This window comes from Amblyomma maculatum, chromosome 4 (assembly GCF_055883805.1).
Source record: "Amblyomma maculatum isolate TAMU_Amacu chromosome 4, ASM5588380v1, whole genome shotgun sequence".
Taxonomy (NCBI): domain Eukaryota; kingdom Metazoa; phylum Arthropoda; class Arachnida; order Ixodida; family Ixodidae; genus Amblyomma; species Amblyomma maculatum.
Window position 1 is genome coordinate 98,029,032 of NC_139347.1, and position 26,707 is coordinate 98,055,738.

The 26,707-nt window shown below is 48.2% G+C and overlaps 1 protein-coding gene and 1 pseudogene across 4 annotated transcripts in view; one reads left to right on the top strand and one right to left on the bottom strand.

The window, feature by feature from the left end:
• The window catches only part of LOC146191758 (uncharacterized), an 81,651-nt gene that overhangs the window by 15,816 nt on the left and 39,128 nt on the right, over window positions 1-26,707 (bottom strand). Inside the window, exons 19-24 of the mRNA XM_084602269.1 lie at window positions 9,008-9,124; window positions 7,208-7,290; window positions 7,032-7,127; window positions 6,772-6,928; window positions 5,459-5,596; window positions 1,067-1,218 (exon numbers count right to left, since the gene is read on the bottom strand). Of these exons, the coding sequence (XP_084458395.1) occupies window positions 1,067-1,218; window positions 5,459-5,596; window positions 6,772-6,928; window positions 7,032-7,127; window positions 7,208-7,290; window positions 9,008-9,124 (743 nt within the window). The remainder of the gene's footprint in view (window positions 1-1,066; window positions 1,219-5,458; window positions 5,597-6,771; window positions 6,929-7,031; window positions 7,128-7,207; window positions 7,291-9,007; window positions 9,125-26,707) is intronic.
• Window positions 9,848-26,506, top strand: LOC146191759 (nipped-B-like protein A pseudogene; annotated as a pseudogene). 3 transcript variants are annotated; one of them, XR_014706699.1, is made up of 3 exons: window positions 9,848-10,017; window positions 19,002-19,190; window positions 19,601-26,506. The product of XR_014706699.1 is annotated as a nipped-B-like protein A pseudogene, transcript variant X2 (transcript). The 3 variants fall into 3 exon arrangements; XR_014706698.1 differs by lacking the exon at window positions 9,848-10,017 and adding an exon at window positions 18,020-18,314; XR_014706700.1 differs by lacking the exon at window positions 9,848-10,017 and adding an exon at window positions 18,538-18,615.

A 26,707-nucleotide genomic window follows, 5' to 3' on the forward strand; every position in this document is an offset into this window, starting at 1 on the left:
GTAGGGAGAAACACTGTAGAAAAACTCTGCACTACTCCGAGCAGCTGATAACTAGGAGTGCGAGAATATTCAAATCGAATATCTTCTTTATTCGATTCGTATCCAAAACATTCTTATTCGAATTTTCTAAATATTCGAAACTGCCGAATAGACTGCAGTTTCTCCGCAGTGCGCGCTTCACTGCAATGCTTGACGGTGCGGGTTGTACAATGAAGCATCCTCAAAACGCGATGGGGCCTTTTTTTGTGAAGAGGGACCTTCCTTTTTGAAAAGGGGGCCTTGCCGACACTGTGCTCAAAGCAAAGCAGTTCATGAAGCTGGGAAAAAATGTCGTTTTCACTTCGTTTTCCTCACAGATGCAGACAACTATCGTGCAGGTGTTCATCAGATAAAATTGCTGTGATGCAAATGGCTTGCAGCTGTTTTTTCGAACTCAATCGATAATTCCAGCTTTCAGTTAAATCAGGCATTTTATTCTGGTACCTTCAAGGTCGAATTAATGAGAGTTTACTTAATTCAGCACCAAAATAACAGCTACACCCAGTTTCAAGCAGGTCCTTCCTGTAAAAAAAAAATGGCAATATAGAATCCTGCATAAAATTTATACTATGCACTTCTGTGCAATTCTAGTTTGTTTGCAAATACAAATTCTGAAATAAACAAGATCAACAATGCTCGCTATTTTTTATTTTCCTTTTTTTTTTTCGCTCATTAATATTGGTTGATATTCCTTTCTCATCAGATATTCAATATTGGTTGATATTCAAAGCCATTTTTTCCCCATATTCGTATTAGTAAATTTCAATGCTCACACAACACTACTGATAACAATAGTTGCCAGAGCAGAAAATGCCACTATGATCAACCAGAACTAAAGCTCATCATGTGTTCGTTGCCAAAACACTTTCTTCTCCTGTATTAAGCAGAATGCACTAAGAAAAATCTATCTCGCCAAACTGTTCCTGCTCAGGCTTCACCACACTTGTCGGTTGGCTTTGTTGCTATGCTATCAGTCAAAAGAACAAAGCCTTTCAGATTAGCATGGAGAAAGATGCCAGTGACGTGCCTTGATTCTATTTCTGAGGTATCGAGGGGTGGCTGGCGCAAGCTGTTGCCTTTGGCAGGCCTTGCGGCTGTTCCGGTCAGCTTTGCCAAGTACTGCTTCAGGTAAGCCTCCAGGATGTCCACCACATCCGGTGTGCATGGTAGATGAACTAGCTGGACCAGCGCAAAGTAAGACAACAGGGTCACAAAAACTATGCATCAAGGCTGCTTTTGAACTTTTGAATGATGTTCAGAATACTGGATATGAGAGAATGAGCCTGTCATGTGAAGCGGTGTGCAGTTCTTGGGCCAAACTTTTGGCCTTAATCTTGGTCCCATACGCCATTTGCACTGCTGCAAATGGAGGGGAATTTCTCAAGACCATGGCAGAGGAAATGCCAAGGGATGCTCATGATTCCTAAATGACCCTGGAGTGGAGGAGTGGCTGTGTTCTCCCCTCCATGAAGTGGGTGCTCCACTTCCATTCCCACTCCAACTCTGTGGAAATGGAGCATTAAGGTGAGGCACATTTGTGAATATAGGCGTTGGCTTCACTGGGACAAATCTCTTATAGTATAGAGTGCTATGGTGAACTGCTGCATGACCACATGACTTACTGACCGTTTATGACCAGGTAATTGAGTGCTTTACTAATCATGCACCATAATTAAGTATAGTTAATCCCTTCAATGTGATTAAAAACTGAACATGGTACGCCACTAAGTCGTATTATCACTGAATAGCTTGAGCATAACTGCAATGGGCTAATTACATGTATTAATTACCATTGATTAGTTAATTATGATTAAAAAATAAACATGGTATGCCACTATATATCATTGAATAGCATGAATATAATTAGAGGTATTAATTATCATTTACTAGTAAATTTTAATTAATAATTGATATTTACAATATACAAACCAAGTCATATATTGTTGCACAGCTTTTATATAGTAGGATGGCACTACACTAACTGCAAGGCTTAATTACATACTACCAATTAGCTAATTATGATTAAAATTGAAATATGCTACAGCATCAAGACGTATATCTTTGGGAAGGTTTCAACAAGTAGCATCCAAGATCGAATGTTAAATCATGCAAAAACCATGTAAGCTGAGCTAACGCTCATCTTAATAGGTTCAGCTATGGCTAAACTGCTGCCAATATTTATTTCTTTGGCTTGAAGTCGAGGAGAGGCTACAATCACGCGAAAACAACACCCTTCAAGATTTTCTTACAGCATCAGTGGTAATAATCTATCTACAGTAAGCACCTACCAATACTTGGGTTTTTGTAGTTACATCCGACCTCAGATGGAAAGAACATATATTTCATATTTCAAAACGAACAATGTCCTACACACAGCGTGCGCCATGTGGCAAACCGGAAACAGCTCTACGCAATGTGCGGCCGTCGCTGCGGTGGCGCCGCTCCATGGCCGCCTTACTAAACGCTCGGCCGTGCGCTCAACCTTTATGTTCGTTTTTTTTCTCACACAATCGAGGGTGGGTTGGCACACGAAAGGTGAGTATGTGACGACGAACGCAGGAAAAACTGTTGTAAAAACGCTGGCGCACTGCCTTTCTGGCAAGAAGAACATGGTGAGAGGTGACGGATTGTTTTGGCTTTTTTATTATTATTATTTAGCAAATTCCCTCGTCCTTTAGTTTTTTTTTTCAACGCGTGATTGACAAGTTGTGCGTGCATTCAGCATGACTTCGATACGGTCAGTTGCGCTCACGCCTCATCGTCTGCTATGTACGCGCGATGCCAGAACTGAAGGTTCCCAGGTGTTAACACGCTGTTCTATGACGTTTTTTCGTCATTCACGAAACTCGACACACAAGCCATTCTTTACTTTGCTTATGCAACCAGACGTAATGCAGAGGAGATCGAACGAACAGTGGTCACTGTCAACGTCCTTTAAATTGAATTTTAACGTAATTGATTCTTGCTACTGCTATGCATATTAATGTTCAAAAATGAGAAAGCTAGGTGATCATATTTCCACAACTACTCCATCAGGCTGAATTCTCGTGCCAGATAAGACTGTGTGCGTTCTGAAGTATCAGCCAAAGCAGTTGTCTTATATATAATATTTGTTTGTTTTTGACTTATTGGACAGCTTAATTTTTAACACCATGCATATAGTACAAGCCTTGGTCCGATACGTAGAATATAGCTGAAATTTCGGGCTGGCGCTGTCATACTTGTGTATTTCTCTGCGTTTATTGTTCTCATATATCATACCAGGTTGCCCGCCAGGTCTTGCCATTTTTGCCAAAATTCATTGCACGTGTTTCTGTACGCCTATTTCGCTTTATTTTTTTTTTCATGACATGGAACTTTTCACAACTGTGTTTTCATAACATGGCTGTGGAGACCTTATGGAACACAGTATAAGGCTTGCTTATTAGTAGTTCAGGAAATAAAATATTACAAGTTTGTTTCACAATTTTGCCCAATGACAGCTCCAGTCGCATGCACCAGCGACACAGCGTCCAGGCAATCACGGCGAATGTGTATTGTACACTGTTGGAGCCTGGCGTTTGCTCGCTACTGAAAGCTTTAGGATGAGGCCGGTATCTCATCGACACTTTTTTTTGCTTCCAGAGGATATCTGCATGGCAAACATACATACATGTATGAGTATATAATTAGCTTGGAACACACTGTAGTGCGTTCAAAAAGTGGAACACTATACAGAAATTTACTTCTGTGGTAAAATGAAGGCTGCAGCTCTTCCCGCTTTGTTCAGCTCGTCCTGGGCAAATCTCCAAACTGATGGAACAACACTGTTCTCTCAAAGAACATTGTTCTTTCAAAAAACTCAATGCACAAGCTTGGTTACTTGAGAAGGTAGCTACAACAGTAGCTACAACAAAACATTCATTAGACCGATTCTTGACTACGCCTCAATATTATGGGACCCGCACACCCAGAAAAATATCACACAATTAGAAAGCATCCATAGAAAATCGAATAGGGTTGTATTTCCCTGCTATAGCTGGCAAGTATCTCCGACAGTTCTTATAAACAAAGCAAACCTGGAGTGGTATAGGGACAGAGTGAAATACATGTATCTACTTTATCATGCTGAGGACAACACAGAGGGCTACGGAATGAAAAATGGTAGGTGTAACGTTAAGAGATAGGAAGCGTTCAGAGTGGGTCAGAGAAATAACTCAGATTAATGACATTCTAGTGGAAATCAAGAAGAAATGGACATGGGCAGGGCATGTAGGGCAAAGAGAGGATAACTGATGGCCGCTTAGGGTAACAAACTGGATTCCAAGGGAAGGAAAGCGTATCAGGGGGCGGCAGAAAGTTAACTGGGCGGATGAGGTTAATTAGAAGTTCGCAGGAGTCAAGTGGATGCAGCTAGCACAGGACCGGGTTAATTGAAGGAATATGGGAGAGGCCTATGGGAGTTGACAATGATGATGATGACTTTATAACAACATGCTGGGGATAGATAAGGATGTGAATATTAATCTAGTTTTTAGGTGCATAACACAATCTAATCATCCAAAAAAAAAAACTGAGAATTTCTTGCAGAATCAACATATTTAAATACTTGTTTTTCCAAGAACAGTAAGTGAGCAGAATGAGCTCACCGCCAATACAGTGGAATGCCCGACTGTCCGGTCATTCTGCGGCATGCTCGACAGCATTTAGACGGAGTACTGTTATCATTGTGATAATATACATAAGACCTTGAGTGCTTTATTTTCTTACTTGTTATTTTCCATAGATTTCATTTCCTGATGAAACGATCAAGCATGCACGCATATTTTTTCATACCACTACGACTTTGATGCCATTTCTAAACCGCATTTTTAGTGCTCGATTTCTTCCTTCTATTAGTTTTCTATATATATATACATACTATATATATATATATATATATATATATATATATACATACTATATATATATATATATATATATATATATATATATATATATATATATATATATATATATAGCATACTGCTGGAATTTTCAGCTGGACTTGTGCAGATCAAGAGGTGCTTGATTGTATTAGACTAGCAACTTGTTCTGAGCAACCTCATTTTTTGTGGTCATTGTATCACTGCATTTCTTTCTTTTGTTGTTGCTGAATATGTAATGCTTTTCTTGTTGTTTATTTTGTTCCTGTGTTTTGTTCTGCCCACTCCTGCCAAAGGCCCAAGACTGAGGCTGGCAGTATCTCGTAAACAAAGATATTTCTAAGCTAAAAGCGTATTGCTATAGCAAACTGCTCAGCATAAAGCAAGGCTTTTGCAGCCCACCCATGGCTAGTACTACTGCTCAGTATTTCTTTGGCATTTCCGAGAACTAGGCAGCACAACTCAACTGAAATCTACCGCAATGCTGACCCCAAAATGTCAAGTCAAATTCAAACCTTCTTTTTAGAAGTGATGTTATAATAGTCATCCTCCAGTTTCGTTCGCAGAATCTGGGGGATGTTGATATTGTAGTCAGTGGCAACTTCCTGAGGCTCATCATCACTGTCCTCTTCCTCGGAGAAGTCACCTTGCTTCTACAGCGTGATAAAAAGCAAAAGCAAAATTAGTGCACCAGAAACTGGTCAGTCTAATTAAGAGGCTTTTGAGCACCTTTATTCATCCAGCATTCTGTTCATATCACCCACAAAAATAAAGAAACATGCAGTAACAATTAAGCTTCTGCAATTTCAAGCTCGAAATCTGCAAGTTGTTGTAAGTGCTGCTGCTTAGCATATAGGCAAGCTTTTTCCACTTTAATTACACAAGCAATAACAAGAAAGCAGCGGCATACTCCAAAACTCTTCTGTTCTATATTAGGCAGATGGGAGAGAGAGGAGAACGGGGTAAAAGAAAGCTACTATTTATATAAGGTCTACCATATTTCAATAGGAAAGCCTAAGAATAGTCAGCCCAGCCATTCACATCACTGCATCCCTTTGAAGGAAGCTTTTAGCAAAACATAAGAAATATGCAAGAGCATAAGGGCGTAACAAATATTATTAGCTATCACTACATCAGGAGTTTCAGCAAAACTCAGTTTAAACTCAGTTTCACAGTTTAAAGGAAAAGAAAAACAAAACAGAACATTTGGTGTAGGCCAGGAGGCATGCCACAATGGAAATTGCTGGGTTAATTTTGACAGATGAACCTATTTAACATTCACTGACATATAAGCCTTTTTATTCCCCTTCCCAATGAATCGCAGTCACTGCAGCTAAAATTGAAACTTGAGAACTCACACACAGTGACCAAACAAAAGGCAACGATAAACTGCTTACATACAACTCATTCTGGGAATCAACTTAGATAAAACTTTCTTATATGTAGCATGCTTTTAAAAAGTAAAAGGACAAAGCGTGCACATTTGCAGTAGAAGCATAAACCTGTTGCAGAACAACCATAAAGATCTATGTTCAGTTTATGCCCATGGCAAAAACAAGTTCAGTCAACTAAGAAACATAATAGCCTGCTTGTAATCTAGAAGTACTGCTCTCTCTGACATCAGGTAGTAGTAAATAAAAAATGAGAACTTTACCTTAACATGTTTATAATAAATATGGGCCAGCCTGGAACTAATGCAGTTTTTTATGCTAAATTCAGCTACTTTTTTAACTTCCACATCTGCTACAACTTTATGACAGAACAGCCCTTAATAACCAAACAAGGAGGAAACTGAATGATTACGAAGATCAGAATAGAAACCAATCACCCCTGAGGAATCAGACTGTGAACTGTCGGACTCTTCTCCAGGACTACTTGAACCGCTTCTGCTCCGTTCTTTTCTGCTGCTACCGCGCAGTTTTCGGTCCAGACTTTCTTTCAGAATAGCCGGAACTTTACGTTTTTTCGACCTACTTGTCTGAGCCCTACAAGAGGAAAAAAAGGAAACACAAAGCATGCAACACCTTAGCATTTCGTGCAACCTGCATTCAGACAAGAGCAAAGCAAAACATGGCATCTGCTACCTACAGCTTCTGGGCAGCTTCTGCCTCTAGCTTTTTTTTCAGCTTCTTGTTCTCTGGTGTGTTGGGTAAAATTAACTCCTCGGCAACGCAGCGGTCCCAACTGTAATCAATGCAGTAATGAGCAGTGAGCTTGTGTAAGGTAAACATAGTCAATGCACATCCAAACTGAAGCAGGCATACCTGCGTTTCCAGCCGCTGAAGTGGATCAGATATTCAGGCATCTTGCGCCCTCGGCTGTCCTTTCCTACCACAAGTTTTAACACCTAGACAAGAAGAAGACTTATTATCTCTCTACTTGAAAAGAGAGCATAGTTTGAGTGCCCTCAATTGTTAATCGTGCAGCTCAGGAAAACAACGCAATTTGTTTTGTTTTTTCTTACAGTTCCATGGTCTGAATTGCGCACTGATAACTTAACAAAAACTGTCACAAATATATGTCATAATCTGATCAGCTAGCCCCGGTTCTATATAGGAGGTATGCACATAACGTGATCCGCTAGGGGAGCTAGCGGCCAGCGCAGAATTCGCCATACGTGTGGTCGTGTGTGTGGGCACCGCACCCAGCCGCAGTATTCAACTCGTTGTGATCCGTGGGGTACGCCTTTCGCGTCTTTACAGAATTTCTGCATGCGCCAGCGAAAACCATGCGAGCGAGTGGATCCACCCGTGGACTTCGTGGAACAAGAAAAATGACTGTCTCGACAAAATGTTTGACTTTGTGAAAACTCCGGCTCGTACGACGACGGTAACATCGTCGAGGTGTGCAGTGTACTACAAGACAACTGCTTCGCATTGAATTCCCTGACATCGGTGCCTGCCATGTGACGTGCGGTCTTAAGTTTTGCGACAGGTGAAGAAATTAAAACGTACTAAGCCACGAATGTGCTTTAATTTTTGGCAAGAAAGCGAGGCCAAGAGCCACACGTATGTGAAGGTGTCGATGACCGGCGTGCCGCTTTTAGAGGTGAGCACATTGCGACGTGTCTGTTCGCTTAGCTAACGCTGTCACCTCCTCCGACTTGCAAGTGGCATGTTACAACTGTATCAAGCGTTATCGCTGCACATCGCATTGTTGCGAACCTAGGTTCCATGGATTATGTGCATTTCAAGCAGAGCTACGCAGCCGATACTAAATTTGTAAAACATGCTCTCTGGGTGTGCCGTTTATCCTGCGAGTGCGTGACAGTACTTTTTTTCTCGACCTTCTGTCACTAAAATTAAGAAACTGCAATGATTCGCTTTACTGCTGGAATAGCGCCTGTGGAACCCTTGGCAGTTTGCCGACTACCGCCACTAGAAGTGTACGTTTCGCAGCCATGCGAGCTTTGAATTTGAGAAATTTAATACACTCGCTGTCTTTTCAAGAAATTTTCTGCCTCAGTGGCAGCTAACAACGGTTTTAAAGAACTGCAAGCCGTTTTTCGCGAAATGGGTAACCGGCTACTTTTGCTGTCAAGGTGTTGCATGGGTGATGCCTAGTTGCAACGCTGAACAGCTAGTGTTATGTCCCGGAGCATCAAAATATCGCTTCAGACTCCACGCGCATACAGGGTTCAACCAAGAAAAGTGGATGTGGACGTATTTACCAGCTTGATAAAACTTTACGGGTCCCTTCCAATATACAGCGAACCTGAAACTGCGCGAGCTGACGCGCGCCGATGCCACCGGCGACCTCCGACATGGCGGACAAGGCGGGACGATGCTCGCGCCATCTGGTAGTACAACCTCAGTGAATACCTCCTATTGGTCGATTACGGCGGCGAACCTGTCGACCAATAAACGTGGGCTGATTGACAGGTTTGCGAGTTTTTGTGATGCTTTGTGGACGGATTACGTACTACAGTATCCAACCAGTATTCACCTGTTATTTGATCGTGTATTTTTGTAATTCGCAGCTCGCTCTTGAAGTAGCTCATCAATACAGGTCAGTGTCTGCATATGGATTAGCTTAACAGAAACATGACCGATGCACTGCGTCACCTTCGAATCGTAGAGAACTTTGGCTTTTGAGGAGTCTGGTTCGTAACACAGAACAGTCTCTCCCTCCGAGAACTTGAATTTGACGCCACTCGCCGAAGCCGCAACTGGATCCTGTGGCTGCAATTCGTGCGACAAAACAAGGCCATCAAAAGACTACAACGAGCAAAGGTTAATTATTTTCTTTTTATGAGGCGCGCTGCAGAGTAACGAAGAAATATACACACCTGCGCCAGCGCAGCGACCTCGAGGCCCGCAATGGTTGCGGGTTGTGTGTGTCAGGTATATCACTAGAGCGGCACCTGAGTGGCGCCGATATTGAAGTAGGCGTCGAACGTAAACTATTCTGCTCGTTAAATGACAAGCACGTGAAAGTAGCGACGTGATGTCGCTTGCGCGACTCGCACTCGCGGAGGCCTACAAAAAGCGAGATCGCGTGCGCCAGCCCTACTGGCCTTACCACGAAAGAGGGGAATAACAAAAGAATCAAGATGCGAATCTATTTAACAACAGAACCGTTTACACCGTTTGCACGCGCTTTTGAGCAAATAGTTTGCTTTTTCTGATGACGGGTAGGAACAGAACAGAAGCCTAGCCCTAGCGGCAGATAGATGAACTAAGCATACCTTCAATCTCCAATCAAGTTGTCGCAATTTTATTTTTTCTGATTTCAACCTCAAATAATTTATTCTTTTAAACAAAACTATAAATACTGCCTTTTTTACTTCAAAATGATAATTTCGTTTATTTTATTCTGCCGTGTGTCGTCTGCTTCGGCGCTTTCAGTTGCCATACTTTAGGTTTTATGGACATAAATGAAGAAGTCAAAGACAGCACTGCGCGCGCCAGGATCAACAACGACTTCTGGCGCTTCGCACATAGTGCAAGTGTGAAAACGACTGCTTGCTCTTGTCCAAGATTGAACTTGTATTAACTCACTCCTCGGTCACTTACGCATTAAACGTACAAGCGTTGACTGTGCACAAGTCCGGAGAACTGCCTCAGAGTACGCGGTAAGTGTGCTGAGAAACTACTTTCTTAAAGCTATTTAAAACTATAATTTCTTACAACTGAATGTACGTAGTAAGAAATTATAGTCGGTACGTGTGACGACTGATCACTTAAAGTTATGATACTCATATATAGTTTCACTACCCTTACTCTAGCTGGGTGGCATTCATTCCTCATCCAAGGGTCCTTTTACGTTCGATTGCCACATATCTCACACCTCGATCAAAGCAGAAACCTAGTAAAATTCTCGCTGACAACGCCGAAAACACCGTATATTTTTGCTTGCGCTTTTGGCGTATGCGTGGCCGGCTAGAAGGGAACGCATTAAAAGTGCATTAATATATGTCAATGTTTATTTCCGATCGAGTCTAGGTGGCTTAATCATACATATATATTGTCACGTAGTGGTGACGAGGTCGACGACACAAATGAAGGGGTCGATGATTGCACTAAAGAAACTCTTTATTTGGGCTGACTTGCGCCCGCAAAAGAACTAAGCAACTCGGCGGCGGCGATAGGAACAACGTGCTCGTCGATCGTCGAACAAAGAATGCCCGTCACACTCGGCAACGCTCAATTTAAAGGCTGCACAGAACAATCTAGATAACGTCGCAAACAGCTACCAGCACGGGCTGGAACATTGTGGAAAGACACCCAAGTGGCCGGAACCTTCGAGACAGATCTCGGTGCATCTTGCGCTACAACAAAACTGATAAAGGTGTGACTCGCGACATCGAGCATTAACAAACAAAGGTTACGGAACTGATACACGGTCCAGAATCAGAGTGATAAGCCTGTATGCCGGCGGCTGTTAAAAAACAACAAATACTGTTTTGAAGGTTTCGCGGCATTACTCCCCCCTTAAAAAACATCGCCTCGATGTTCCAGAACAAAGAAACTTAAACATAAACACTGCAAAGTTTAAACACCACAGATTCTTTAACGCGCGTAATATGGCTTCAGTCGCACAACATGTACAATTTCTGGGTGTGCGCGTCGCCGTTGTGATGCTGACGTTCCGTCGGGAATGACTTCATAGTCCAGTGGTCCGACGCGGCGAAGGATTTTGCATGGCCCAAAGTATCGACGCAACAACTTTTCACTTAATCCGCGACGGCGAATTGGTGTCCAAACCCACACTTGGTCACCTGGATTGTACTCTGCGTGGCGTCGTCCTAAGTTGTATCGTCGGGTGTCGGTGCGCTGTTGGTCTTTAATACGCAGCCGTGCGAGTCGTCGGGCTTCCTCTGCACGCTGCAGGTAGGCGGCGACGTCAAGGTTGTCTTCGCTGGTTACGTGCGGCAGCATTGCGTCGAGCGTCGTCGTGGGCTCCCTGCCGTACACAAGCTTAAACGGGGTCGCTCTGGTCGTCTCCTGGACTGCCGTGTTATACGCGAAATTCACGTACGGCAAGATGGCGTCCCAGGTCTTGTGTTCAGCGTCGACGTACATAGCAATCATGTCCGCGATCGTTTTGTTCAGGCGCTCCGTAAGGCCATTGGTCTGGGGATGGTACGCAGTTGTTCGTCGATGGCTTGTGTGACTGTATTCCAGGATGGCTTGCGTCAACTCTGCCGTAAACGCCGTTCCCCTGTCCGTGATGAGCACTTCTGGGGCGCCGTGTCGCAAGAGAATTTGTTCGACAAAAAATTTGGCGACTTCTGCCGCGGTACCATTTGGTAGTGCTCTTGCTTCGGCGTAACGGGTAAGGTAGTCAGTGGCCACGATGATCCACTTGTTACCCATAGACGAAGATGGAAAGGGGCCGAGGAGATCCATCCCAATTTGTTGAAGGGCAGGATTGGGGGCGGAATCGGGTTTAGTAGTCCTTCTGGTCTGATCGGCGGCGTCTTGCGTCGTTGGCACTCACGACACGTCTTCACGTAGTGGGAAACTTCGGCAGGCAGTCGCGGCCAGTAATACATTCGACGCAACGTGCGCGCAAATCCGAGGTGGCCTGCTGTGGGCTCGTCGTGCAACGCCTGCAGAATTTCTTGCCGAAGGGTTTTAGGCACTACGAGAAGCTGCGCGGTCTTGTTGGGTGCAAAGTTCTTCTTCACGAGGAGGCCATTGCTTAACGTGAAGGATGATAAATGTCGCCTGAACACACCAGGAGGGGAAGCGGTCTTTCCTTCCAAGTAATCGGCTAGCGCTTTCAGCTCAGGGTCTGATCGCTGTTGTCTGCGAAACTGCTGGCGCTTACCGGTCCCAAAAAGGCGTCATCGTCCTTCGGGGGAGAATCGACGGGAGCGCGGAATAAGCAGTCTGCGTCGGAATGCTTCCGGCCCGACTTATAGACTACAGTCATGTCAAATTCTTGAAGTCGTAGGCTCCATCTGGCAAGGCGGCCGGAAGGATCTTTCAAATTAGCCAGCCATGCAGAGCGCGTGATGGTCGCTTACCACCTTGAATGGTCGGCCGTATAGGTATGGACGAAACTTAGAAGTAGCCCAGATGATCGCAAGGCATGCTCCTTTTCGGTCGTCGAGTAATTTACTTCGGCTTTTGTGAGAGACCTGCTAGCGTAGGCGATTACTTTTTCCTGTCCGGCAGTCTTCTGGACGAGAATGGCTCCTAGGCCTACACTGCTCGCGTCGGTGTGAATTTCGGTCTCGGCGTTTTCATCAAAGTGGCCAAGTACAGGAGGGCATTGCAGGCGGCGCTTAAGTTCGTCGAAGGCTTCTCCTTGTGGCGCTTCGCATTTAAAAGGTACGTCAGCCTTTGTAAGCTGCGTCAACGGTTCGGCGATCCGCGAAAAGTTTCTGACAAATCGTCGATAATAAGCGCACAGCCCAAGGAATCGGCGCACAGCTTTCTTGTCGGCAGGCGGTGGGAACTGTGCGATTGCAGCTGTTTTCTCCGGGTCTGGGCGAATACCGTCCTTGCTAACGATGTGACCTAGGAATCGGAGTTCTTCGTAGGCGAAATGACACCTCTGCTTTTAGCGTTAGCCCCGATGACTTGATGGCTTCCAGCACTGTCTGTAGTCGTTTTAGGTGGTCTTCAAAGTTTGACGAGAAGACAACAACGTCGTCCAAATATACCAAACAAATTTGCCACTTCAAGCCTGCCAGGACTGTGTCCATTACTCGTTGAAACGTGGCTGCGGAGCAGAGGCCAAATGGCATCACCTTAAATTCATAAAGGCCGTCCGGTGTGATGAATGCGGTCTTCTCGCGATCTCTTTCGTCGACCTCAATTTGCCAATATCCGCTCTTCAGGTCCATCGATGAGAAGTACCTTGCATTGCAGAGCCGGTCGAGAGTGTCGTCGATGCGGGGAAGCGGGTAGACATCCTTCTTCGTTATGCTATTCAATCGGCGGTAATCAACGCAGAAGCGAAGTGTGCTGTCTTTCTTCTTGACCAAAACGACTGGTGCCGCCCAGGGGCTGTTCGATGGCTGGATTACGTCATCACGCAGCATTTCCTCAACTTGATCGCGAATGGCCTGGCGTTCTCGCGGCGATACACGATAAGGGCTTTGGCGCAGAGGTCGGCCGTGTTCGTCCGTTATTATGCGATGCTTGGCCAGTGGTGTATGTCGTACCTTCGATGACGATGAAAAGCACTCCCCGTAGCTTCGAAGCAAACTGAGAATCTGGTCTTTCCTGTTGTGGGTCAATGCCGGGTTGATGTCAAATGTGGGCTGACGGAATAGGTCCGGTACGTCTTCCAGCGTTTGGTCGTGGAATGTGAATTACATCTTTGAGGTCCGCTAATTCGTCGAGAAATGCGATCGTCGTGCCCTTGTTGAGATGCCGGTATTCTTCGGTGAAGTTTGTTACCAGAACCTGAGCTTGACCTCTCCGGAATTTCGTGATGCCTCTTGCGATGCCGACACCTCGTTCTAAGAGCAATTGGATATTTCCTTCGACGATGCCTTCAGCGGTTTCGATGTTGGCGCTACCTACGCAGACTGCGATACTTGATCGGGGCGGGATGTTCAATTCTTCGTCGAGGACGTTTAGAGGGATGCATGTGTTGCATCGACGTCGTCGTAGCAGGAATGGCTTTGTCTGCAGAGAGCTTGATGAGCTTGGATCGCAGGTCGATGATAGCCCTATGTTCATTTAGGAAGTCCATGCCTAAAATCACGTCGCGGGAGCACTGCTGCAAGACCACAAAGCTGGTGGGGTAAGTACGCCCATTTACGGTTATTCTTGCAGTGCATCGTCCAGATGGAGTAATCAGGTTGCCACCTGATGTGCGAATCAGCAGGCCATCCCAAGCGGTGGTAACTTTTCTTAGTTGAGAGGCTAACGGTCCACTAATGACTGAATAATCAGTTCTGGTGTCTACTAGGGCAGTGACTCTGCGACCGTCGACATCAACTTCAAGGTCACTTGTTCGCGTCCTCGCATTGCACGTGGGCCTTAGTGTCCGATCTCGGCTCCGTCGTTTCTTCAGGTCATGGCCGGGGCATACCGTTGTTACTTCGCTGGGCGGCGGTGTCTGCTTGCACTTTGGTCGTGTTGTCGTCGATGACGTCGTGTGGAGCGGCGGTGAAACGACTGCGTCGTCGTTAGTGGTCGTCGGCGGCGGAGGATCTTCGTCTTTTCGCCGTTGAGCAACCTCACCTCCAAAGGTTGCTGCCTTTAGTTTCCCCGACGGGGGCTTGGGGACCTTCCGCGCACACTATCATCATAGTTACGTCCTGGCGACGCAAAGCGGGCCCTGTACGGCGATGGAGACCTGAATCGACGGCTTGGTGGCGCAATCTCACCGCTACGCAGATAGTTGTCAATTTCTTGTGGTCGTTCTCCTGGGCGTGGTCGTGGAGCGTCGACTGCAAATCCGCGGAGACCGATTCGTCGGTACGGGCAGTGCCGCAGAATGTGGCCGGCCTCACCGCAGTGGAAGCATAATGGCCGGTTGTTCGCTGTCCTCCATGCGTCGCACTTCCTGGGGCTTGTTGGTCGTTGGTAGGCTTGGCGGGCTTGGCGGGCGGGAGCCAAGAGGCGGTTTTCAGGAACAGGCCGGTAGCGGCGAGGGCTCGAAAAGTCATCACGTCGGGGCGGAGGGCGACGTAATGCACCAGCGTAGTTCATCGCTGTTGCCTCTTGTGCTGGAACAGTCGCAGCCGTCGCTTCAGGAACGCCCAGCGCCTGCTGGACTTCTTCACGGACGACGTCCGCGAGCGTCGCCACCTGGGGTTGTTGCGATGATGGCTGCATTCGGCGGAGCTCTTCTCGCACGATCTCCCGGATGAGGTCACGAAGGTTCTCTCCACTTGCAGATGCGCTGGGGTAGTGGCTTGAGTAGTCTGGCTGAAGTGGCCGCTCGTAGTGGCGCATCCGGGTGTACAACGTCTTCTCGGTGGCAGACGCTTTAGTCTCAAATTCCGCCACTGTTTTTGGCGGATTTCGGACAAGATTTGCAAAAAGCGATTCTTTGACGCCTCGCATTAAAAATTTGACTCTCTCACCTTCAGTCATGTTAGGGTCGGCGCGGCGAAAGAGGCGCTTCATCTCCTCAACGTACGCCAGGACAGACTCGTTAGGAAGTTGCAGTCTTGACTGAAGGAGGGCCTGGGCTCTTTCCTTTCGGACGATGCTTGAGAAGGCAGTCAAAAATGCTTCCTTGAAAGTCTCCCAGTCCTTCATGGTTGCCTCATGATTTTCGAACCAAACTCGGGCATATCCTTGAAGAACAAAGTAGACTTGCCTAAGTTTCGCGGCGTCATTCCAGCCGTTGAAATCTGCCACACGGTCGAAAAGGTCCATCCAATCTCCTGCATCTTCATCCGGTAGTCCATGGAAGCAGGGGGGCTCCCGGGGTTGAACGAAAATAACCGGTGCTGTAGGCTGGGCCATTGTCAGCGTCGATGCCTTCCGAAATCGAATGGGGTCAGGCAGCAGACCGTGTTCGGGTTGTAGGCCTTGGAGTCGGCGGCTGGCTCGGTGACCTGTAGGTTGGTCTTCCAAGGCGACAGGAACACGGCTTGGGTCTTCGCTTGAAGGATCAAAGGCAGCACCTCCACCAGATGTCACGTAGTGGTGACGAGGTCGACGACACAAATGAAGGGGTCGATGATTGCACTAAAGAAACTCTTTATTTGGGCTGACTTGCGCCCGCAAAAGAACTAAGCAACTCGGCGGCGGCGATAGGAACAAACGTGCTCGTCGATCGTCGAACAAAGAATGCTCGTCACACTCGGCAACGCTCAATTTAAAGGCTGCACAGAACAATCTAGATAACGTCGCAAATAGCTACCAGCACGGGCTGGAACATTGTGGAAAGACACCGAAGTGGCCGGAACCTTCGAGACAGATCTCGGTGCATCTTGCGCTACAACAAAACTGATAAAGGTGTGACTTGCGACATCGAGCATTAACAAACAAAGATTACGGAACTGATACACGGTCCAGAATCAGAGTGATAAGCCTGTATGCCGGCGGCTGTTAAAAAACAACAAATACTGTTTTGAAGGTTTCGCGGCAATATGCTAATGAGTATTATATCACGTCGCGCAGGGAAAAGCTCCTCAGCATGCTCGCGTTCAAATTTCGAGGTATGTTGTGAACTTGCCTGAATCGGGAAAAATATAAGTAGGCGTGTGCGTTTCGTCCATTTTTTTGTATCGTTGAGTAGCCGCGATCATTTTTACACCACGCAATGCGCAATAATCGAAGCTAATTGATACTTATATAGACATCGAACGCTTGGCCTGAGCGCACGAACAGATTCAAGAGCACTGTAGATGAGCTCTGAAAAAAAGCCACGAACAGACCGTGGAGCGGCAAATTCAAATTATGCGCCGTCTGCATCATCTGCAACAATGCATAAAACGCACACGTGCGAAAAACGATTTGACCTCGTTGCGTTAAAATTTCTAAAGCTATAAAATTTGTCGACAGATGCCGCCACTATTCTTTTGCGAGCGAAGTTACATTAGGGTCCCTAGAAATACTTCTAGGGACTCTAGTTACATTCAAATAAAAGGCGAAAACGGCACCCTGAGTAGCGAACGAGCCAACGGCTCAACCAGTAAACCTATTATTTATGCATTGTGTTTTGTGCTGTGATTGCGAATGACGCAACGCACCTGCGTATTTCTATGAATAAAAAGAACTTTATTATAGGCTTATCTCTATTCAGCATGGATGGATGTTGTGGCCTTCCTCTTTGTAACCAACCAGCGTCGCCATCTTCTGGGCTTAAAGAAAACAGTGTAACATCTTGTCTTCCCGGCAGATGGCGACGCTTATCCATTTAGTGGCAGGTGTTCGTCCTCCTCCTCCCCCTCCCACTCCTCATTGGAGTCGAGATCACGACTCACGAGGAGTCAGTCAGCTGCTTACAGCCACTTAAACCGCGTGACTGTGCTACAGTGCTCTAGAGCACCATAACACCATAACTGTGCCTCGCGGATAGATGCACGTCGTCCTCGTTACGTAGTATGAACTTGCTTCTGCTTCATTCAGACATCGAAGAACTGCGACGTTGCACGTGTACTGAGCAAAATGAGAGCTTCGCGAAGTTACGGCCAGCGGCTAGAAAACGCAAAATGCCAAACAATTATTTGCAACACAGTAAACGCGTTGAGACTCGAGAGTAGTGCTGTTCCAGTGTCCTCCCAAAGTGTGTAAAATTACATCAGACAGAACAAAACGCTAAACGTTTATACACAGGATGAAAAATTGAATTAGAGATCACGGCACAGGCACAGAATACGTTTATTAAGCTGCATTTCGCATCGATCAGTCGATCGCTAACTACGGCGCTCGCTCCACATACCACGCGCAGTGGCATATCAACAACGAGACGTGAACTTTGCAGAAGGTGCGCTTTTGCGTAGCATAACGAATGCGCCGGCACTTGTGGCACACACTAGCTCTTCGTACATGTATATTTTTTCTTTCTTTCCACCAACAGCAGGGCTGAACAGCAACAGCAGACTCGTACTCGTAGCAGCTAGCTCACACACTACTAAGCAGACAATCAACAAAAATATAACGGGTTTCTGCCTACTCTCGAAGCGGCATCATGTGCAAAAATGTCGAGACAACTAAACTGTTCGCTCATCGCAGAGGCACTATGCGTGAAATTTGTTTTTTAAAAAATTGTACCCCGTGAACGTACGACTTTGACTGTTTGCTTCTTTTTTTTTAGTGTGCTGAATTCCTGGGTTGAGAATGTCTTCCTGTTTTGCCGTAATGGCGGACAATGATCCGTTTTGAGAGTGCATTCGAAAAAGAAAATCACAGACGTCTTGTAAAGGGTTACGATGCTACATTTGGAGAACGCGTAGACAGGAAAAATAATTGCGCGATGGCTAATTCAACCGCCATGGCAAAGGTAAGCCGATCACTATGTTGTCTCGATCATATGACATGAAATGGAGGTTATCCACTTCTGCTTTGGCTGGCAACCACTTTAGGCCTAGGAAGCACGTAAACATTTATGCCGCCGAGTATTTCGTGTTTTTTCCGGAGCTCCGTGCTCGTAGAGAAGCCGTTTCGCGTTTGAAGTGCTTTCGCGGTGACAGCGCTACACTGGGACTGGTGGTAGCACGTCTGCTGTGGCAGCTTTGACCGCCGATGTCTACCTGTGTCTAAGCCTAATACGGTGCTATGTATACGGAAACATCGGATAGATGGTTCGTTGCCTATAGTAAAACTGTGTACTTTATGTCTGCGTGTGTCATAATCTTCCCATTTAATTACGTACTAATGTCTCGCCGCGACTCGAAAGCGGTCGGTTTAGGCTTGGTCTACTTGCGCTTGGCTGCTTGTAACCGGAGCAACGATGACGGACGGATGCACGGAGCAAGCGTCAGTCTGGCTATCTGATACCGTTTCTTAGCGTGTCGTCACTTCGTGTTAGTATGACCACGCACAGCTAACGAAGGACCCGCGTCATTCACTCATTTTCCCAAATGACACGTTTGTTTTGTTGATGGCGTGAAAATAACCCCGAGAGTGAAGAATGTTTGCTGAGTGCTCTACCGTGCTCAGCTTGCCCTTTGGCGACTGGTCCATGCAGGCAGTACTCACGTATTCCTGACTGGGACGCCAATGTTTACGGCCTCGAGCACGTGCGAGTCACCTGGAACCGCTGCAGCGAGTTCTTGCTTGCCCTGTACTTGTTCAAGGCGGGAATGTTGCTGAACATCGTCGCAGTTGGATACTCGATATAAATGGTGCGCTGTGCAACGACGGGTCATCTTTTTCGGTGAGTTTTCTCGGCGCATCGCTGGGGCTTAACGTTTAATTTATGCCTCACCCTTTTTGTGACCAACATGGTGGGTAGTGTCGGCTTTAATGGACGAAGGATTTGCTGTAGCTGAACCAAAACTTCAGTTCAACGTCACTTTTATGTTGACGTTGTACTCCAGGCAAGTAACGTCGCTGTTTTATTAATGCTGTCATGCGTGGTGAATGGCTGACTATAGTAGCCAGTGTGGCTGCATGCTTTAGTTTCCGGAACCGTGTGCCCGTGCATAGATTTTAGTGGGGACAAAAGTGTTCCTGTTGTGCCTACAAGTGAAGTCAGGAGCGGCAGAAATATTCTGCAGTAAGAGAACAGCATTATTTCAACCTTACATTTTTCCTAGCGAGCTGAGTTACATTTTATTCGTGCAGGAGGCCAAAGGCCCGGGGCCAAGCCTGAGCCCCGGCCCAGCGGCATGATGAATGGCGAGGGCCCCAGCGTGCCCATCACAACGCTCGCGGGCATCCAGAGCATCACTGAGCTGTTGCTGGAGCTGCCTTTGCCCTCTGCGCTGCCTGGAGCGGGTCCAGCTCGCTCTCTGTTACCGGCTGCCCAAGCAGAGGAAGCCCGACGGGTGCTGGCTAGTGATGCCCGCCTCCTGCCTCCCGTGGTGGATGCCCTGGCCCAAGTCAACACAGACCATGTGGAGCTCAAAGATGGTGGAGACGGTGCTTTGCCCCCTCAAGGCTGCTCGCCCCTGCTCCAGCTGCTGGTGGCACGGGGACTGTTCAAGGGGCCACCTCCCTGGCAGCAGCAGCAGCAGCAGGGCTACAGCCCTGCACAACTGTGCTCGCCTGCAGAGGGCTTGGATGGGAGCCCGGGCTTTTTCCCGCCCACACCTTTCACACCACATCCGCCGCTGCACGACCACTCAGTGGCTGGCATCCTGGATGGGACACCCTTCTCGCCCCAAGTGCCCAAGCAACTGCCCAACCAGAACTTCTACTCCAACGGAAACTGTGTGACTCCGTGCGAGAAGCGGACAGAGTCGCCCGTTGTGCATGTCAGTCCTGCACAGCCGCTGCCACAGCAGCAGCAGCAGTGCCCAGTTCAACCGGTTGTGCCGTGTGCTGTGCCTGCGCCCTGTGGTGGTGTTGGTGGTGGTGGTGGTGGTGTGGGAGTGCAAAATGCTGTGCCGCCATCGCCCGTGTGTCCGACTGTGGAACGTGCAAACAGTGTTCCTGTTGTGAGTCCACCGGTACGAGAGGTGTCTAAGGAGCCACCAAAAGAATGTGTGGTTAATAATGTGGACAGTAGACCCAAAGCCACTCGTAAATCTGCACAACCTTCCCCAACCAAGCAGAGTGTACAGGAAGCCCCAACTCCAAAGACTGCACAGGCATCAAACAAAAACAAGGTTGTGAGAAACTCTGTGCGTGAAAACAGCCGAATACTGTCTTCATCTGACGATGACGACGGTCCTCATGTAGTGGCACGTAAGCGACCAGCGCGTAAGCAGCGGGAGAGTGTTGATGGGAAGACAACAAAAGGAAACGATCGACGCAATTGCCACCGGCCATCGCCTACAAAGGAGAGGTCAAGCATGGACATGTATGCCAGCTCTCTGAGTGAGCGAGTGAAAAACAGGCGCAGAACCCACCAAAAGGCCAAATATGCAGAATCGCCAGTACATTCACATCACAGTGAGAGTGAACACTCTGCATTTGAGCCCGACGAAGAGCCAAGCAGAGTTGCTCCTGCACCACAGCCAGTTAAAGAAAGGCCAAAGCTAAAGCCGAAGAAAATGAAGAAGGAGCCTGTCCCCACACCATTGTCTGCAGAGGAATTAATGGAGAGCAATACGTATCAGCGCTTCTCGCGCACTGTGGAGGCCATCTTTGACTCGATGGAAGACCTTGACCTGACGCAAGAGTTGGACGACGAGGTCGGGTGCCCTCCAGAAGCGCTGGTGACAGCCTCGCTCTTGCGGCAGCTGTGCAACGAAGCAGCCAAGCTGAAAATCTTGCAAGCCACCAACCAAGTGCCACCTGAGCGACTTGTCCGATTGTTATCCATATTGGAGCGCAATGTAGTGGATGGTGCCAAGCTTTGCCCTGTGGACCAAGATGATCAAGAGGATGAGGAAGGTCGTCTGTATGCCGAGCTAACCATGGAGCGCATCACACGCTCAGCAGATGCCTCTCTGACCGCCCTGTACATAATGACTTCAGCCAACATGCCTAAGCGGGTCTTCCTGGAGGATCTGATTGAGCGTATTGTGATCTTTGCCAAATTTCAGATCCAAAACACCATCTACCCAGTGTTTGATCCAGTCTACAAAGTGGACACCCGTACGAAGGAAGGCTGCAACGCAAGGCAGAAACGAGCCCATGCAACCCACAGGGTGAAGGAACGTGCTGTGCTCCAACTTTACAATCGCCTGCACGAGTTAGTGGGGCTGCTGGCAGAACTCTTGGGCCTGCAGACATTGACAGACACTTTAATTCTGCAAGTGTCCACCTTAGGTGTAGGGCCGTTTTTTGTTGAAGGCGTCAGCGAGCTGCAGCTGCATGCCCTGCGTCTGGTGACTACCATCTTTGCTCATTATGAAAAGCATCGGCAGCTAATTTTGGAGGATATCCTGGCCTCTATTGCTCGCCTGCCTACCAGCAAACGGAGCTTGCGCAACTATCGCCTCAACTCTGAAGAGCACATCCAGATGCTGACAGCCTTGGTTCTCCAGTTGATCCACAGTGTTGTTAAGCTTCCCGAAGGGACCCCCGCACCGAAGGATGCCAGTGAAGGCAAGGAGAAGACGCCCGCGGTGGACACAGATGTACTGATTGTCACATCCTATGATGCAGCTGTGCACACTGCGGCAAACTTCCTGTCAGTGTTTCTGCGCAAGTGCGGTACAAAAAATGAAGACATGGACTACAGGCCAGTGTTTGAGAACTTTGTCCAGGACTTGCTAAGCACAGTGAACAAGCCCGAGTGGCCTGCTTCGGAGCTGATCTTGAGCCTTCTTGGGCGGCTGCTTGTGCAGAACTTCAGCAACAAGTCCCTCGACATGTCTCTCCGAGTGGCCTCTCTCGATTACCTTGGTGTTGTGGCTGCTCGGCTGCGTAAAGATGCTGTCAGCAGCCAGATCAAGAAGGAGACAGTGAAGGACATTCTCCGCCAGATTGAGGAGGACGAGGAAGATGACCTGCCCCTGACCAGTCTCTCCAAGGGTGCCCGCCCCATGGATGAAACCCAGCTGCTACAGAGGGCCCTGCTTCACTACCTGGATGCCAACCTTGACAGTGACCCTTCACTGCAGTTCTCGCGGCGCTTCTATGTGGCACAGTGGTACAGGGACGCTATGGCTGAGGCCAAAGCAGACAAGAGCCACGGTGACGAGGAGACCACCAAGACACCCAGCAAGTCCAACAGCCGTACAAGCAAAAGCAAGGCCAGCCGTCGCAACTGTGAACCCGAGGATGTCGAGGACGAAGACGAAAAAAAGCCTGCTGCACCAAGTGAGGAGCAGCAAGCCAAGCTTGCGGCTCTGGTAGAGGAGCGCAAGAAATTTCTTTTGCATTTGGCAAAGCCTCAGGATTCTGGTAGCAGCTTCAAATCTGAGCAAGGCACATTAGACTATGCCACTGCGGAACTCATTTCACGTTTCTTGGCTTCCCGGCGACCTTTTTCACAAAGCTTTGACGTCTACCTCACCCAGATTCTACGGGTGCTGAGCGAGTCTGCAGTGGCTGTGCGTACCAAGGCCATGAAATGTCTGACACTTGTTGTTGAGGCAGACCCATCTATTTTGGGCCGGCCAGACATGCGGCAAGGTGTGCATGGACGTCTCCTGGATCATTCCACAAGTGTCCGCGAGGCAGCTGTAGATTTAGTGGGAAAATTCATCCTGGTGCGGCCGGAACTGACTCACAAATACTATGACATGCTAACAGAGCGCATCTTAGACACGGGTGTCAGTGTTCGGAAACGAGTCATCAAAATCCTCAAGGATGTGTGCCTTGAACAGCCAGAGTTTGAGAAAATCCCAGAAATATGTGTCAAGATCATTGGGCGTGTGAATGACGAGGAGGGCATCAAAAAGCTGGTTGGTGAGGTGTTCCAGAGCATGTGGTTTACGCCCCAGAGCAGCGAAGAACGACTTTTGCAAAAAGTGCGCCACATCACCCACGTTGTGGCTGCCTGTCGAGAGATGGGCCTCAACTGGTTTGAGCAGTTGCTGGGCGGTCTTCTGAAAGATCGAGAAGATGGCCAGCGCAGAGGCGTGCTCGAGTCCTGTCGGCAGATTGTGGACTGTCTAGTGGAACGGTTGCTGCGGCTGGAAGAAGGCGATGCCTCTTCACAACATTTGGTGGCTTGCTTGGGCACCCTGTACCTATTCAGCCGCATCCGACCCCAGCTGCTGGTACGTCACGCACACACCATCCAGCCGTACCTGAGCATGCGTGCATCGAGTCCACAGGAGTATCAGGTGCTGCAGCATGTCACTCGCTGTCTCGAACTAGTTGTGCCCCTCATGGAGCACCCGAGTGAATCATTTCTGGCACAAATTGAAGAAGATCTTGCCAAGCAGCTCATACGCAACGCAATGGTTCTCCTTCAGTCTAGTGTGAGCTGTCTTAGTGCTGTGGTAAATCGTGTGACACACAACTACCCCCTGGTGCGCGACATGTTTCAAAAGTTTTTCATGTTGCTATGCTTGATGCGACGTGAACATCAGGCAGGCCGCTCAAACAATCGCCAGAGTCTGCAGCGATGCCTCTACACCCTGGGGCTGCTGTGTCAGCACTTTGACTTTGAACACCTGGAGCCTGCCCCTGATGCTGCTGCAGAGCCTGCTGAAGATGCTGACCAGCCCCTGAAGCAGCGTGTCTTTGCAGCCATGTTGCACTTCACCGAGCATGAAGATGAGGACATAAGGCAGAGGGCGCTCACAGGCCTAGGCTTCATGCTTGTTCGCCAGTATGACTTGATGCTGGGTCCCGAGGTGAAGGAACTGTACAAGCACCTACTAAGCAGCCCCCTAGCATCTCCTGTAGCTCGGGTGCAAGTGCTCAAGAACCTGACTGCCTACCTTTTGGAAGAGGAGGCCAAGATGATCCGCCGTGATGCAGAATGGAGCAAGCTGTCGAAAGGGGAAAATCTCAAAGAGATGGGCGATGTGTCCTCTGGAATGGCCAGCACAGTGGTGCAGGTCTACCTCAAGGATATCTTGGCAGCAGCTGCCCACCCAACACTAGCTGTGCGTCGTGCTGCACTCCAGGTGTTGCAGTTGGTGCTGGGGCAGGGCCTTGTGCATCCAGTCCAGATGGTCCCACACCTGGCTTGCCTGGGCACCGATGACGACAAGCTGCTACGCACCAAGGCAGACCAATTGCTGCAGGACTTGGAGAAAAAGTACCCGGGCTTTGTCCAAATGAAGGCCCATGCTGGCATGCGCCTCTCATTTGAGATGCACCGATCCGCCCAGCAGCCGGGCTCTCTCGTACGTGGCTACCGCTCGGAAGAGGCACCAGTGAGCCGCAACGGTTTCCTCTACTCTGTGCTCAGAGCAACCAGGCAGAGTCGGCGCGCCTTCCTGCTGTCTCTGCTCAAGCTCTTTGACGAACAGGCACGGGTGCCCCTCGCGGAGCTGCTGTATGTGGCCGACAACATAGTGTACTTTCCGTATCAAGTGCAAGATGAGCCACTGTTTGTCATGCATCACATCGACGTTCTGTTGTCGGTGGCAGGTTCCAACCTGCTACAGAGTTTTCGTGAGGCACTGCTGTCTCGTGACGGGGTGGCTCGGACAGAAGATGACGACGAGGAAGACGATGATGATGACCTGGATGCTCTGGTAGCAAGGCTGCCACCAGACTTGACTCCCCTTCAGGAGAGCATGCAGGCTGCACAGGGCTGCATCTTGCTTCTGTTTGTCAAGCAGACACTCAAGGATACTTATGGTTTCACAGACAGCCGCATTCAGCAGTATTCGCCCAACGAGGCCGCCAAAACGTATGAGAAGGCCCTCAACCGGCGCTCGGGGGTTCGGTTCAATCCAGAGCCGACGTTGCAGTTCTTGGCAACCGAAGATGAGGAGCAGCCGACTGGAGAGGAGCTCTGCCGCCGCTACCTCGACTTTAAGCAACTGATGCTGACTATTGATCCAGATGAAGACGACGATGACCAGGATGGGGGACAGCCCCGGCCTCCCACGGCTCCCGCGACGGCCACCGCGGCCCCAGCCACAGACGACGGTGCTGCTCCCAACACTACTGCTCCGAGCACAACTGCTGCTCCCGCGGCACCCCCCACGACAGCGCTGCCGACAGTTGCCGTGGCCACTCCGGTGCCACGGCAGCGGTTGTCAACGCCTGCCCATCGTGGGCGGCCCCCGGGTCGGACTTCCAAAGGTGCTGCTGCAGTGAGTGACAAGGCAAAGAAAAAACCTCGCAAAAAGCGAAAGCGGGTCATCTGCTCTGATGGGTCAAGTGACAATGAGGACAGTGACCCGTCGTTCTGTGGTGATTGACTGGTATACGTTTTTTGTAAAATGGGGCCTTGTACAGCTTTACGGGACGGGTCGTGGAGTCTATTTTGTAGGGTGCAAAACAGTGGCAGAGGCAGGAGACTAAACAAAAAGACTGCTCTTGTCATCCTCTCCGGTGCATTGTTTATTCTCCGCGGGACCATCACCACGCGCCGCGATCTCTTCTCATCTGCGCCCTTGCCTCGGGTGGTGTCTGCAGCAGTCGGCTCTTGCTCTCCTAACTTATTTATTGTAGACAGTCATTTCAAATTTTCTTTCATGTGGCGTCTGGCTGTTGAGCCCTCACAGGCCAAGTTGCTTGCACACTGTCACCTCCTGATCTGTACATTGGCCACTCATCCTTCACTGTCATCTACAAAGACGTCCCTGTACATAAGACTCTTGTGTCTCCCTCGCTTCCCTGATTTGCATACCTCTTCTTTTGTAGAGCACAAAGAGCTGGTCTAATATTAATGTTTGCAAACAGAATATCATGTACAGGTTACGCAGGCGATGAAAACATCCATCTCTTCATTGAGCTCATTCCTTGTTTTACATTCACTTCAGTATTGAAAAGCTGTCCGAACTTTTGCTGCCGCCCCCTCGAAACAGGTTTGTTCTATAAAGATGTGTATATTACTGCCTCCACTGTGGCATCGGCCACGGTCATTTGGAGTTTTAGGGCAACTGAAACTACAGCTTTCCTTTGCTTTCCGCAGTTAAAATGTTGAGACTTATTTATGATTTCTTTTCTATGTATATGACTTAACGTCTACCATTAAAAAGGCACTATTTGACATACACACTTGTGCATAGTGTTTTCTGGACGGAGAAACGTGTTGGTACAAAATTAGCCAAAAGTTTACGCATTTCGGGACACCTAGCTGCTGTTGGAAAACTTGAATTTGTTGCATTGTAAAGGCCTTGTTACCCAGAAAATGCGGTGTTGGCATTGCAAGCAAAAAATCACGGGCACGGCACTGGCAGCCGACATGGCCAAGCACAG